This window comes from Eschrichtius robustus, chromosome 1 (genome assembly GCF_028021215.1).
Source record: "Eschrichtius robustus isolate mEscRob2 chromosome 1, mEscRob2.pri, whole genome shotgun sequence".
Classification (NCBI taxonomy): Eukaryota; Metazoa; Chordata; class Mammalia; order Artiodactyla; family Eschrichtiidae; genus Eschrichtius; species Eschrichtius robustus.
In genome coordinates, this window is record NC_090824.1 from 42,719,100 (window position 1) to 42,735,294 (window position 16,195).

A 16,195-nucleotide genomic window follows, 5' to 3' on the forward strand; every position below is an offset into this window, starting at 1 on the left:
AGTATAACTCAGACACAGGAAAAAGCATAGTCAGTAGAAACTGTCCTTGAGGAACCCCAAATATTGGACTTACTAGAGAAAGAACATAAATGAACTACTACAATTAAAGGAAAGTATAAGAATGAAGTCTCAGGAACTCCCTGGTGGTCCACTGGTTAGGACTCCGCGCTTTCACTGCCGAGGGCCTGGGTTCAACCCCTGGTCACGGAACTAAGATCCTGCAAGCTGCACGACACGGCCAAAAAGAAACCTAAAAGAATGAAGTCTCACCAAAGAATATCAATAAAGATAAAAACTATTTTTTAAAAAATAGAAATTCTGAGAGTTGAAAAATATAATAACTGAAATGTAAAATTCACTAGACGGCCTAAACAGCATATTCAAATTGGCAAAAGAAAGAATCAGCAAATTTAAAGATAGATTAATTGAAATTATCCAGTTTGAGGAACAGAAGAAAAAAAGAATGAAAATAATTAAAAGCCTCAGAGACCTGTGGAACATCATCAAGCATACCAACATACAACATAGCTCTAGGAGAGAAAAAAAAGGTCATGTGCACTATTTAACTGTGTAAAGAAATAATGGCCAAAAACTTCCCCAATTTAATAAATATTAATCCACTCATCCAAGAAGATCAACAAAATCTAAGGAGGATAAACTCAAAGAGATCCACGCTTAGCTGCATCATAGTCAAACTGTCAAAAGTCTAAGACACAAGGAGAATCCTGAAAGCAGCAAGAGAAAAATAACTAATTATATACAGTTTCCTCAGGAAGATTAACAGCTTACTTCTCATCAGAAATCATGAGGTCTAGAAGGCAGTGAGATGACATATTCAAAGCACTAAAAGAAAAAGAGTGTCAACCAAAAATTCTACATCTGGCAAAACTACCCTTCAAAGGTAGAAATTAAGACATTCCTAGATAAACAAAACTGAGAGAATTCATCACCAGCAGACCTACTCTACAGTAGATACTAAAAAGAGTCCCTCAGAGTGAAATAAAAGGACACCACAAACTAACTCAAATCCATGTGAAGAAATAAAGAGTACTGGTAAAAGTTAACTACATAGGTAAATATAAAAGACAGTATTAAATTATTTTTGTTTATAACTCTTTTCTTCTATCGGATATAAAAGACAACTGCATAAAGCAATAATTATCAAGCTGTACAGATAAACTTATAATGCAAGAAGACATAATTTGTATGACAATAATAGAAAGAAAAGGGGAGGGAATCAATCTATATCAGAGCAAAGTTTTTGAATCCTATAGAAATTAAATTGGTATTAATCCTAACTAGATCATTTTAAGTTAAGATGTTAATTGTAATTCCTAGGGCAACCACTGAGAAAATAACTCAAAAAATATAGTAAAAGAAGCAACAAGGGAATTAAAATCTTATACTAGAATATATCTATTTAATAAAAAAAAAAAGACATTATGGAGGAATAGTGGAATAAAAAAAGACCTAAGATATAAAAAAAATATAACAACATGACAGACATAAATCTTACTTTATCAGTAATTACATTAAATGTAATGGACTAAAATTGTAATGTCTTCTTATGAGATTACGCAAAATGTGACTCATTTAGTTTTTATTATCGTAGTTTTCATGACATTCAAAAAAAAATTATAGTGGCTTAGATTTACTTGACTTTTTAAAAACTCTTTATAATGTAAAGTTTCAAACATACACAAAAGTAGAAAGAATAGTAATAATGACCTCTATATACCTTTATTTAACTACAAAAATAACTAACTGATGGCTATTCTCATTTCAGTTATACTTCCAACCCAGTTTTCCCCACCCTTCAATGGATTATTTTTTAATTAATTTAATTTATTTTATTTTCTTATTTTTGGCTGTGTTGGGTCTTCGTTGCTGTATGCGGGCTTTCTCTAGTTGCGGTGAGCAGGGGCTACTCTCCGTTGCGGTGCACCGGCTTCTCATTGTGGTGGCTTCTCTTGTTGCAGAGCACAGGCTCTAGATGCACAGGCTTCAGTAGTTGTGACTTGCAGGTTCTAGAGCGCAGGCTCAGTAGGTGTGGCGCACGGGCTTAGGTGCTCCACGGCATGTGGGACCTTCCCGGACCAGGGCTCGAACCCATGTCCCCTGCGTTGGCAGGTGGATTCTTAACCATTGTGCTACCAGGGAAGCCCCTACAATGGATAATTATTGAAGCAAATCCCAGATATCATTTCATCAGAAATGAATAGTAAATAATCCACAGTTTGAGAAAATTAGATGTATTCATAATTATATTATAGAAAAGAGGAAAGATCTATTAGCAGAAGAAAATAGTAACTAAATCTACGACAATTTTTAAAAGCAATGTTTTAAATTCACTAAAATTTCTAAAGAAATTTTAAAAATATAAACAAAGCTCTTTTCAATGTAGCTTTTATTCCAATCTCTTGTTTTTACCTGTTTCTCCTCCCAGGATTCCATCCTATTTTTGATCTAGTTAGTAAGTTTTTGTCTGAAGATTCACTTATTCTTGTCAAAGGATCATAGTTATTCAAAATCTGTTCCAAGAGTCCTACATTTTCTACAATAGAAGAAATACAGTATCATTTTTCAAGTACTAATTCATTTCTCTTTTATATACTATCTCACATATATTTGTACTAAATTAGTTTCATGTGGTGATGACCTACTCAATTTACAATGTAGACTATACATACATTCATCAGTAAAACTAAATATTTATAACTCAAGGAAACTATACCGGTAAAATTTTAGGCCTGAATTTATTTCCATCACAGAAAAAAGGAATTTGAATGAGAAGTAACATCATCACAAAGCCCAGTAAACTGAACTATTTTTATAAACAGTAAAAGGGAGATTTAACTATTTCTTCACAACAACTATCGGTTGAATCTTCCTTTTAGCCTCATCTTTAATGAGACTACATAACAAAATTTTTTTTTTTTGGTGAGGTTAGTTTATTTATTAAAGATTTTATTATCTTTTAAATTCCTTAAGATTCTTTAAATGTGTCCAAGACAAGACTGGAATGCATTTAAATGACTCCAAAAATGAAAGCTTATATTTAACATTTTTACTTACTTTTACTAGAAAGGTTATATTTTAAGCGTCTATAACAAATTATTACTTCCTGTCACTTATAAAGGTCATTAGCACTTTTTCCAATTGAACACAATAATAAATGTTAAATTTCTCTGAGTTTTAGTACTTAAATTCACACTTAAAAACAATATAAGTAAACATGATAATCAACCTTACCTTCTATAAAGCATTAATTTTTATTTATTAATAACAAATTCTTTTCATTAAAGGTTTAAGTAATAACATGTTGAAGATAGTCAGAATAATTATAAAGGTATATGTCCAACTCCTTCTACAAAGAATCTAAAGAAGCTTGATTTGCCCAGAAAGTATCATTTAAATACAAATATTAAAAATAGAGATCCCACTTCAGTTACTACAAGGCACATTAGAGAATTATAAATCATGAGTGTGGAAATCTGTTCCTAAATTGAGATGGGTCTAATAAAAGTAGTGGGTGCTAATTATAATTGCTTTATTACCTGTATGACGTGACATCTCCATATTTTCTTTTTTATCTGTAGGATTTTCCCTCTTTGATATTTTATCATCCTTTGAAACAGGTACGGGAGCAAATCTGCGAGGTGCTGGTGTCTCCAAAGGAGATTTCTGTTTATCAAAATTGGTATCTTCAACCTCTATTGAAGGTGCTTCAATAGAAAATAAAGAAAATAATAAATTTAACTTACTTTTTAAAAACATTTAAATTGTAATATTACTCTTCCCCATATTTTAAAAATAAAACCAAAATTATATAGGATACTCAAATTATTAACAAATATATAGAAATAAGTTCATCCTCACTAGAAATCAGAAGAATATAGACTATAAATACTTTATACTTATACCTAATAAATAAGAAAAAAATATGACAATATTCAGTGCTATTCAAGTTGTGGTGAAAAATGGCATAGCCAGACACTGCTCATGGCAATGAAAACTGGTAAGACCGTCTGGTGCTAAGTACAGCAAGTCTTAAAATTTTTATGTACTTTGATCTAGAGAGATCCCACGTTAGTGAGTACAAGATACATTAGACAACTATAAACCGTGAGCGTGGAAACCTGAGTTCTGGCTGTAGCTCTGATACTTTCACTCTCAAGCCAGGTGACCTTGAGCAGGCAGTCATAACCTTTCTGGGCTTCATCTTCCTCCCTTTACAACTTAAAAACTGACTCACATCACTTCACAAAAGTTTTGTTAAGACCCACTCATTTGTGGGAAACGTAAAGCACCTTGCAAGTATAAGGAACCTTTAACATGTCTGTAATCCAACAATGTTCTAACAAATCAAATGTCAGGAATATTGTACTACATGGATCTGTATATCATTAAAGGGGTAGGCCCTTGATTTTCATTAGTTCATTATTCAAATATCAATAATTTGGAGATACATTTATTGATATAGTTTAAATTCCAAAGGTGTAACACAAATAAGCTATGTATTCCCCTGTTTTTATAAAGAGATTTTTTTTTTAATTCCATTAAAATAGACTTGCATTACTAACTCTTTGAAAATATTTAGAAATTGTTTCTAATTGTACTCAGATGGTTTCTCCCCTGACAGAATCAAGAAAACAGTAAATATCCAGTTTGTCAGAAAATTGGTGAATTGATGACAAGCATTTTTGATGCTAGATAAGTAAAATTTTTCTAAATTTATATAGAAGTGCTACTGACAATTTATGAAAGTTATTAATTAAAACCATTAAGTAGAACATGATCCATATAACTTGACTGAACAAGTTTCAAAATAATCTAAAACTTACCTGACCTAAAAAAAAAAAACCCTAATTTTATAAAGCAAAGACTTAGTCTCTCACAACCGTGTAAGTAAGTTTTCAGCTTATATACTGCAAAGAACATTCACAGCTGGCATTTTTTAGTCATAGAAAACTACACATTTTTACCTTGCTTGGAAGCAAAGGTGTTATGTGAAGATAGATTACTGCTACCAAAATTCAAATGGTCTGGTTTTACAGAATACTTTTCCACTGCTCTAGAAGGGGGCACAGTAGCAGGCTGAAAACTACTAGTCTTGAGTGCAGCACTAATGAAGTGAGTCTAGAAAACATAAAATTACTTTGTTAATTTCAAATATCATTTGAAAGAGTTAGATGCCAAAATACCTTGAAATTTATTAGAAGACTTGAAAACAATCTATTAGATTTAATAAACAATGAAAATACATACATTACATGCAACTACCCACTGCAGCAGCAATGCCACTGGAAGCATATAATAGCACTTGGGTTAAGTCTGGCTCTGCAGTGTGGTCCTGATCATTTAATTTATTCTAAACCTCAGTTTCTTCCTTTTCACCTCAGAGATGGCTCAAGAGACACTGAAGCAGGGTAGGAGAGGACCAGGAAGAAGGGACCCTAGCCCTAGACCTCTACTTAAACCAGAGAATTTAAAACCAAAACATCTCAACTTTTATATCCTAGATGGTAAGATTTTATTTTAATTAAAGGTTTAAAAACCATTGATACAAAGCACTCAAATAAAATAGTAGCCGCGCATAGTAGCATCAGTAATATATGCATTTACATATAAATGGAAACTATAGTGACAACACAGTTTTAACACTATTAAAACATCTGAAATGTGTAAGTATCTTAACTAATAAAACTGATTTTAAAAGAGTTTCATGCTAGGCAAAGAAAAACCGAAAAGATTTATAGTTTTACAGAATTCTTAAAAGTGTGTTGAGATCACTCTTACAAGAAGAGGGATGGACTCAAAAAGAATTTCATTTCATTAAGCATTAACTGAACTACTACAATACTCATTGAAAGTTCAATTTTCTCTGTAGTTATAGGCTTTATAAATAAGATGTCTGAATTAGCAAAGATTCCATTCTTCTAAAATCAGAAAGTTAATAAATTATGCGTTTATTTATGGAAGGATAAATGAATGGAAGGCACCTAGAACTACCTTAAAAAAACTCAATGTGCTTTTCAAATGTGTCATCTCATTCTACCCTGAACCAAAAATATTTTCTAGGTAAAGAAATCAAGGCTCAGAGAAGCAAAGTTATCTGTAGACTGGGGACCAGCACTCTGATAGGCCCACTCCTAGCCTCTCCAGATGACATGCTGCACACTCAATTTTAGCAATGTATGGAGTACTTACTAAAACTTTATTTTATATGCCCAGAATCATTCCAATAAAAATAATATCTTAATCTCGTGAAAATTTCAAGACAAGCTCTATTAGGAAGTCTTGAAAATAATAGGACATTAGTGTTCACTCTGTGATCTTATATTGAGCTATGATAAGCTTATTTTTATATATTCTTCTGAATGTTATATTTTAATTTTATTTTTAAAAGTTTTTAAACTGCATACTAAGTAGGGAAAAAAAGTAAATTAAAACCAATGCATTTACGACCCTGGTCATTCACTCATTCAAAAAGAAATTATACTGAGTACCTGAGTGCTGGGCAGTATCCCAGGACTTAGAAATTCCAAAATAAATAAGAAACTATACTATTAGCTCTCTGTGAGGATAACTCTTCTTTTTATAATAGCCCAGTGCCTCATATTCAAAAGGCATAAGAGTGTTCATTCTTTTTAATTAAGCAAACGTAGAAGCAAATAAGTATACTAGGTGGTTCTCATCCAAGGGTGTGCAACAGAATCATTAGAGAGCTTTCAAGGATTCCCAGACCCCATCTGAGACCTGCTCACGTGTACATTTATAAAGCTCTCCAAGTGAGTCTTATGCACATTCCCAGGCTAAGAGCCACTGATGTAAACAAGAAACTGCAATGCGATAAACGCCCTTTAAAAACACCGTGAACGGAAATACCACAAAAGAAGGAAAAGCCAACTATAAGGAGAGGTCTCACAGAGCTAGACATCTGAACTAGAACATGCAGAGTTACCCCCATAGAGGAAACGAATTCTGAACAAAAGCGAATCGTTATTTAAGAACGAAAACTGTTACAATCTCCTGAGCTACTGCAATGATCAATGAATGTTGGCTTAGAGATCCACGTGATAAAAGGTCATGGAATGTGTGATCCCTTTATTACCTGAGTATCTATTTGTTGTTGCTGCAGTTTTTCAAGGTGCCTAATGTGCTGCTCCATAAACACATTCATTTGCTCTCCATGATCACGGCAGTGTAGTTTCTCATGTTCATTCTGAATGGTCGTCTGCTGCTCTGTAACACGTTGCAGCTGTTTATCAGTCTCCTGTAACTTATTGAGTAATTCTGTAACAGTATTGACCTTTGCTTCCAACTCACTCTGCACCTAAAACAGTAAAAATATCCAAAGATATGAAAAATATGCTCAATTACTAGAAAGATTATATAAAGTGACTGGTATTGAGAAATTATCAAACCAGAGCTTTTACCCTCTGAATTTCTGATGATTTTATGCCTTTATTTTTAGAATCACAGAAATAAAAGGCAGAAGATAGCCATCCTTAAGTAGATCTTTTCTCTCATAAAAAATACCAAATTTGTCACATACAATTTTTGTTTCTTAAGTGGAAATTAAATACTTAATGGAAATTAAAAATACTTAAATGGAAATGAAAACGAAGGAAATAGCAAAACAAAGTAGCTTTCGATACTTCACTAATCTGAGGCTGAGTTAGGTCAGCAGTCTTGGCTCTCCCACCTATTAGCTCTAAGACCGTATTGCTGACTCTGACCTGTTTCTTGCTTTTCCCATTTGCAAACTGAGGGTTTTGGCATAGATGGTCTGTATGGTCCCTTCTAGCTCTAAAATAAGGATGACCAACCATCCCAGGTACCCAGGACTGAGGGGTTCGCAAGATGAGATTTTTCAGTGCTAAAACTAAGAAAGTCCAGGATTTTCTAGAACTAACACAGGGATGAGAGGTAAATCTCACAACTTCTGAGAAATAATTCACAACTACAGACAGCAATATCCCTAGCCAATGGCTGGACACAACAATTACAGAATCAGTTTCTAATAAACATTTTTACATTTTACAAAGTAGTAATGACTATCTGGGAAGAAACAGATATACTTTTATCAGTGGAGCTGCTGTTGCAATGGCGGCAGCAGTTGCTGCAGCCACAGTTGCAGCTGAATCAATTCCACTGGGTGAAGTTCTATTCTCCTGAATAATAGGGTCCTTTTCTGCGCTGGCATCTTCTAAAAGCTGTACCTTTACCTCCTTAAAGACAGGCATGCTTTGAGCTCTGTAAATAAAAAAGGAATAAAATCTATTCAGTAACCTATACTGAACCATTAGAAGAAATACCTACAAGTGGTAATCTGCTGCAGGTGAGTTTTCTTGATTTTTTAAAAAGTTAAATCCCTATTTTTTGCTATCAGCATCTTATCAGTCATTTGGTTAATGAAATCTATTAAGGCTCAGGTCACTACACACTAAAGAAATAAAAAGGTAATTCCTTGAAGGCACTGATATTTCAGAAAATATGACTTATGTATGTGGAAAAGACATGGGCACAATTACAATGATTTATAGTCAAGAAGTACAAATTTTAAAACATGCAGAAAAGGCTCTAAGAATTTAGGTATCAAGTTTTACTCCCAAAGTAAGACAACCCAAGAGGGATTGTTAAAACTGCTGAAAAGAATTTTTTAAATTCTAACTCATTTAGATTTAATAAATGTCACCTAGTTTATTAAAATGGGCACAAAATACACTACTAAGCAGTCTGGATTAAAAATGAGTCCAGAAAATAGATACATATTCACAATAAGGCATTTAACTAAACACCTAAAAAAAAAAAAGAAAAAGACTGGTCAATTTTGTGCTGTATTTGGCCTAAAAGAAATCAAACAAAACACTGACAAAACTGAAGAGTCCCTAAGTAAGTCTAAGTAAAATCAACAGGAATGAGCTCATCTCCAGCTGCTGAATTTCCACCCTTTGATTTTTGAAGAAGGCCACAGAGCTCTTAAACTTACTCCTCATTGACGCTACCTCATCTCTATTAAGAGCGTCATTTTTCTCTCATTCTCAAAATTTTGAAGTTAACTTCTCTATCCTCCATTTACCTTCTCATGCTCAACTGAGTCATCAGGTTTTGTCAATTATTTCATCACAATTGCAGGACTAGTGTCATGGAATTACGGAGGTAGGGGGAACCCAGTAGCCCATCTTTCCTAATTTTCACATGAAGAAACTGAGGTCCATAGAGGTAATGGGATTTACTTGATCACGTCACAGAGCTAGTAAGTAGCTGAGTTAGGACCAGTTCCCAGAGATCGTCCCGTGACACCAAGCTTTCTCTCTCAAAACAGCACTTCTCCCTTCAGACTTCTGCTCTAGTACAAAACCATCATCGCTTGTCAACTATTTCATTCTTCCCGTTTCTAGTTGCTTAAAAACTTTCCACACACATTTTCCCACCATTCAAAAATCTAAAATCATTCCTTATAGACAACTGCATAGGCTACTTTCCTGTTTGGCCTTCCACACACTCCATCCTCTGGCCCTGCCCTATACATACTGCACTTTTCCTCCCAAAACCACCTCTCTCCTGAGTCACACTGCTCTCACTGACTACGCCATGCCACTCCCACAGCTGACTCCATGCTTTTTCTCACTCTGTTCTCTCAACCTTCTTTACCCAAATTCCTCTATCCTTCTCCTCAAGATACAACAAAAGCCTTACCTTTTTCAATAAACCTGTTCTCATAACAATTCCTCTTGATCTCTCCATTCATTAATTATTTTTGCATTTACTTCCTATACCACACAACTGAGGCTTGATAGTCAGCCATCTTATGGTTTAAATGTCTGTACAGAACAGTTTAACAATGTATTGAATGTTTCCTCTCACAGCTCTAATCATGCATTCCTCCATATATCTACCTATTCTCTCCCCAACCAAGCTCTAAGCAACCTGGGGTGGGGGGCCGGGGACTTCTTTTATACCAAACAGCAACTAAGAAAGAGCACATAGTAGATGCTCAATATATATTTAGCTGACTGAGTGATGTACTAAGAAAATGTAATTCAGATAATCCGTATCTTTTAGAATTTCTGTCTGAAGTCTGAATGTGACTTACCCTTTAAGATCTTTCATTCTACATTAATACATTAAATTGACCAACAAGAAAAATAACATTATAAGGCTAGACATCAACTTCTTCATAGGCTTTAAAATTTTATTTTTTCCAATTATCAAATTAATAAATGCTTAATGTAGCAAATGAGCTTCTAAGTGTAAAGAACTAGAAAAAATGCACATAACTCTCCCATTCAGAAGAAACTGTTTCCTTCTAGTCTTTTTCTAGAACTTTCTTCTTTATTCCTAAATCCTCTGAATCTGGCATCTATCCCAATGCTACACTGAAACTGCTCTTACCAAGACCATTACTACCTCCTCTTGCTCAATTCAATGGACACTTTTCAGTCCTTATCTTTCTTTACCTCTGAGCAGCTATCAAACTTAGAACCTCATTTCCCTTGGTTTTGTTCAGACCATACTCTCTTACACCTCTGGATAAACTTTCTGAGTAGCATTTAGAAGCCACATTGCTTTCTTTGCACATCTCTTAAAGGTTTGGTTTTCTCAGAGCCCTACCCTATGCCATCTCTTTTCACTCTCACACTCCCACCGAGTCACTTCAATCACTTCCAGAGCTTAGACTACTATCTACATACAGATGACTTCTACATGTGGATTTCTAGCTTAGACCCCTTTTGTGAATTTGACCTTTATATTCAATTTCCTATCGGACATTTTTCACCTGTATGTCTCATAGGTACCTCAAACCCCTGCTTACATCTAAAATGAAATTTATTCCCCCAAGGCTTCCCTTTCTCAATGAATACTACTACTGACTATGCATTTATACAAGCCAAAAATCTGGGATCCATCCTTAGCTCCTTCCTCACTCTCACATCTAAGCAATTCCTGTCAATTGTATCTCCAGATCATCTTCCAAACCTGTGTACTCCTCTCCAGCCCAGCATGATTCCCACCCTCACATTCCACCACTCCCCAATGTACTCAGGACCAATCTAATTCATCTCTTTAAAAGATTCCTGAAAAATTCATAGTCAACTGGTTTCCTGGATTCCAGTCCAGTCCTCTTCCAATCCATTTTTTTATAACTACCTGAGTAAGCCTTTTAAGAAAAATATATCATACTTTAAAACTTTTAAATGATTTGCCGTTTCTCTGTAAGTCCAAACTTCTTTAAAGTAGTTTATAACCTCACCCCTTGCTTACCTCTCCAGCCACATGTAAGGACATTCTACCCTTGTTCTAGACACTCTGGACAGACTCTTCATTCCTCAAAGGCTCCAGCTGATTACCTTTTATCACAGCTTTACAGCATATTATAGTAGCAAATAGGACAGATTTTCCATCATTCCATTTCTGTTTCTCCAAAATTAGCTATTCTCAACTGTGTGCATTCTACATGTATGTATTCTTAACAGTATGTGTATATATTCTCAACTTGTGTGTCCTTCCAAGTAAATTTTAGAATCACTTTGCCAAATTCCATCCACCATTCTCCAAAAAAAAAAAAAAAAAATTCAAGTGACACTGACTACAGCAAAATCTCTCTTAACCCAGTATGAGAGTCATTTTATACTTCTGACTCAATTATTATTCTCTACATTGCAATGAACTTCTCAGAGGCCCTTCCTAGTTTTTCTGTTTTTTGGTTTTTTTAAAAAATGCTGTTCATCCACCCTGAAATGGGGAGAGATCTACTGTGAACAGATAAGAGGAGTAGTGTTCACAGTTACCTCTCACAGTCCACTTATATATAAACAACTTCTCCCTCTCAGATCTGAGAGTTCTGACTTGAAGGCAAGTTGATAAAGTCTCTATTACGGTTGCAAGCAGCCACTTCTATCTGGGGTCAGCTGGATGGAAATGGTAATCACTTTCTCTCCAAATAAGTCAGATGTAGTCTGCAATTTTTAGTTCAAGTATAGAATTTGGGAGACTGCACTACTTCCTCATGCCCTTACTTTTGCCTTTTCTTATATATTTACAAATCCCAGAATACAATTTACCATCCAAATTCTCCTCCTAACCACCATGTCACATATTGGGAACTGGAGGCTGATCAGATGTAAAAAGGAAAAGCACCATTAAGCAAAACAACCAGTTGTGAAACTCTGGCTGGCTCAGATCACACCCTTGTAGTTTGGAGGTAATATTTATTTCGTTAGTGTTTCCCAGAGTATAATATGTATACCATGGAAAACTACAGGTGAAAAAGGAATAAACTTTATTTTAATAGTTATATACTTATTTTCATTGTATTATTAGAAATACTGACTTTCCACTTATAGAAGTAATCTAAAATTTCCTTTTTGAATAAAATGACAGTTCAAAAGTAAGTAAAAATTTTTCCTATTTTCTAAGGGGCATCCCAGGCTGCTCTGGTTCAGAAGTAGAATACATTTAGCCTAAGAATATGTATCTCATTCCACCGCCACTAATGATAAAAAAAAAAAATTCCTCCAGTGATATATTCTTTCATGTTTAGTATGGTGCTGTTGTCAGGGTTGGTTCTGTATTTCACTGGCATTAAAGACAAAGTTGGGAGGAAGCATTTGAATAGAGTAGTAGCCACATTCCTCTTCACTCCATCCAGATGCTAAGCTTGTCCCTTTCTCAAATCTCAACCAGAAAAAGTCTAAATGTCCTTTGATAGTAAGTAGTAAGTATTATATATTTGGAACTACTTGACTACTGCTATAAGCAGTATAGTGAGGTGACTAAGAGAGGACTCTAAAGACAGACTACCTGGGTTTGAATCCCAGCCCAGTGAATACTTGCTAAATGACTTCGGGAAAATCAATCCCTCTCTACCTCAGTTTCCTTATCTATAAAATGGGGATTCTGTAAAATTGGGATAGTAATCGTATCTATTTCATTGGATTTTGAGAGAATTAAATGAGTTAATGCACATAAAATGCTTAGAACAATACCTCTTCAATAATAATAATAATAATTGTTAACAGCCACTGAGTATTTTACACATGCCCAGCACCATGAAAAATGCTTTATACATATTATCACATATACATATTTCACACATTGAAAAAAAAAATTTTTTTCCTAGGTGCAAAGTATAAATAAAGCTGATTTTAGAGAACCATATAGAAACACAAGAAATGGCCCACCTATTTTCTGTAAATGAAACTTACTTTTGTTTTAAAACTGCTCTTAGAGCATCTTTCTGTCCCATAGTGTACTGAGAAATAAAGATGTCATTTGCTGCAAAATCAAAACACAAAAATATACTTTAGATTCCTGAAAATTTATTAAATTTTGATAAGCTACTCAAAGAAAAACTTTTTTAACTAAAAAAAATGTTTGGGGATTCAGCAATATGACTTCCCAATTTAAAAAGGTAAGGAATAAATTAAATGACTGAGTAATAATAGTTATAACCCTAGACTGTAGGAAAAAAATTGTGTAAAAACACCTGGGGCCAAATTAGAGACATTTGTTCAAACTCTAACAATAAAACTGCTTAGATGAAAATAAAACCAACTACTTTTAAAATGTCATTAAATAAATTTTTTCAATGTACATTTTAATCTATTATCTTACGAAAGACTATACAAAACTTGAATTCAGCATGTATAAACAGGTATCAAATACCAAACCTACGCAATATGTTGGCAATAATAAAAGTATCCTTACCATTACAAACCATTTTCTGGACTTTAGAGATTCCATTAGTAGCTTAATTTGGAAGGAAAAACTAATTAAAAATGAAAATAATAAGAAAAAACTATAAGGCTGTTTAATGTATATCTAAAAAAAAGATCAGTGAATGTCTAAAAATCTAAAATTCTATCCTTACCAAGGAAATTCTTACATGTTACAACATAAATGAACCATGAAGACATGCTAAGTGAAATAAGTCAGTCACCAAAGGACAAAAACTGTATGATTCCATATATATGAGGTACAGTGGAATTTATAGAGACAGAAAGTAGAATGGTGGGAGGGGGAATAGAGTTAGTATTTGATGAGTACAGAGTTTCAGTTGGGGAAGATGAAAAGTTCTGGAGATGGACGGTGGTGATGGCTGCACAATATGAATATACCTAGCATTAGGTATATTCATATTTAAGTGTACAGTAAGAACTGTACACTTAAAAATGGTGAAAATGGTAAATTTTATGTTATGTATGTTTTACCAAAAAAATCAAATCTATCCTTTTACCTTTTTGTCTGTTGTTCTCTTCTGTTTTATCCAAAGGCAACACTTGCCCTGCAACATCTTTAGAAAAATCCTTTAAGATATGAAGGGAAGAAATGAAAGGCTAAATAAACTTTATAATGTATTATTTATCAATTACCATTTACTAGCCATGTGACTACTGTGCCCTGGGAGGAGAGGACTGTGTGTCTTACATGCTTAATTCCCAGCACCACCACAACGCTTAGGTACCTTGAAGCTACTCAAAGATTTGTTGAATGAGTAACGAGCTGTCATCAAGTGAACGAATGGGTAAGTGAACAAGCAAGCAACTGTGACCTTGAAATTCAGATTCAAATCCTGATTTGGTACTCAGCAGAGCAACTTATGTAACATCTCAGTGGCTATAGTTAAATGTGAAAATGTGATTCACTGTGAGTCAAATGAAGTTCGTAAGGATGGTCAACGCATGGCACAATATCACAAATTAATCACAGTATTCTTTGTCACTAAACTATAATGTGGTCTCAGAAGACTTCACTATATAAGTGACACCTACTGGCAAATAGCTTTCTGCTCACATGTGTAACCCTAGACTTCGCTTCTAAGATTCTATTCAGTGCTAAGACACCATGACTTTTTAAGTACTAGGTCCAGTCAACATTGCTTCATCTTCCTTACACACACATTTTTTTCCCTGCTAAATCATTAAAGGGAAAAGAGAAAATCATAAAAGAAAACTGATCCAAGCTATCTGCTGATAACAGGTGTTAACTTCCTAAAAATAGCCCATGAGGCTAACAATACAGTAGAATGTATCTGGGAAATTAATGTAAAGAACTCCCACAAATCAGTTAGAAAAAGCACAGCACATAAATATGTAATTCACAAAAGAGTAAATACAGGTGGCAATATAAATGAAAAAAATTTCCCCTCCACTAATAATTAAAGAAATAGAAAATAAAACAATAAGATGCCTTTTTCACCTATCAAAATGGCCGGGGTTTTTTTGGTTTAATTTTAATGCTTTGTATAAATAAAGACGGGGGAAATAATTCCACTAATTCTTACTCATGACCTTGCTGGTGAATATATACTGATACAGTTTTTCTGGAGGCAATTTAGAAACATTGCAAAAAAATGTGCATAATCTTTTATCTAATAATTTTACACCTAGAAATTAATACAAGGAAATGAGCTAGGATATATACCAGAATGTTCATCACCTGGTTGTATATATTATAAAAAACTGGGGGAAAAAAACCTTAATGTCAAGTGACAGGAATATGAACAAATAAACTTTGGTACACACATACACTGAAATTCTGTGAACCCATTAGAAGTTCCTAGGAAAAAAATCAGTGGCATGCAACGATAACCTTAATACTATTAAATTATAAAACAGTATGGTCTCACTTCATAAAATATATATACACATAGAAAAAAAACTCAAAATGTTAACAGTTGTTGATTTTAGTTGTGGAACTTCTTTTTTTCCTTCTTCTCTTTGTATTTTCTATAGTGATTTTTTTTAAGTTTTTGTTTTCTTTCTGAACATGTGTAAGGATTTGTCCCAAGTAGGAAAAGGTATATCTCATCTTCAGGTAGTAGGGAGAAACAGGTATGAATAGGAACAAATCCAAATAAGCTTAAAAATGTGAACATATCAGACACAAACTACTTTAATTTTCTCATTAAAATAGCTGGGTCAAGTCAATACACACTATAATCTTAGTACTCATTTATGAAATAAAAACATAATGCAAAACGACTGCAGTTTATGTTCATGGTAAAATGATAAAGAACTAGGGTTGCTTTGCAGGTATATTTTATATTAGGCAAATCTACACAAAACAAGCTGTGAGCCCGTATTAAATCTAATAGAATCCTGCCTGATGATCTTCCAAAGACCACCCTTTTATCTTCAATTATACAATAATAGCATATCCATACATCTGGGAAATTATTTAAATA

The 16,195-nt window shown here is 33.9% G+C and overlaps 1 protein-coding gene across 9 annotated transcripts in view; it reads right to left on the reverse strand.

Annotated features, from left to right (window-relative positions):
* The window catches only part of KIAA0586 (KIAA0586 ortholog), a 107,549-nt gene that overhangs the window by 88,962 nt on the left and 2,392 nt on the right, over positions 1-16,195 (reverse strand). For all 9 annotated transcript variants that reach the window (XM_068544720.1, XM_068544783.1, XM_068544766.1 and 6 more), the window contains 7 exons: positions 14,246-14,315; positions 13,215-13,284; positions 8,085-8,259; positions 7,115-7,336; positions 4,986-5,139; positions 3,558-3,725; positions 2,431-2,554 (listed from right to left, as the gene is read on the reverse strand). In XM_068544720.1, the coding sequence (XP_068400821.1) occupies positions 2,431-2,554; positions 3,558-3,725; positions 4,986-5,139; positions 7,115-7,336; positions 8,085-8,259; positions 13,215-13,284; positions 14,246-14,315 (983 nt within the window). The remainder of the gene's footprint in view (positions 1-2,430; positions 2,555-3,557; positions 3,726-4,985; positions 5,140-7,114; positions 7,337-8,084; positions 8,260-13,214; positions 13,285-14,245; positions 14,316-16,195) is intronic.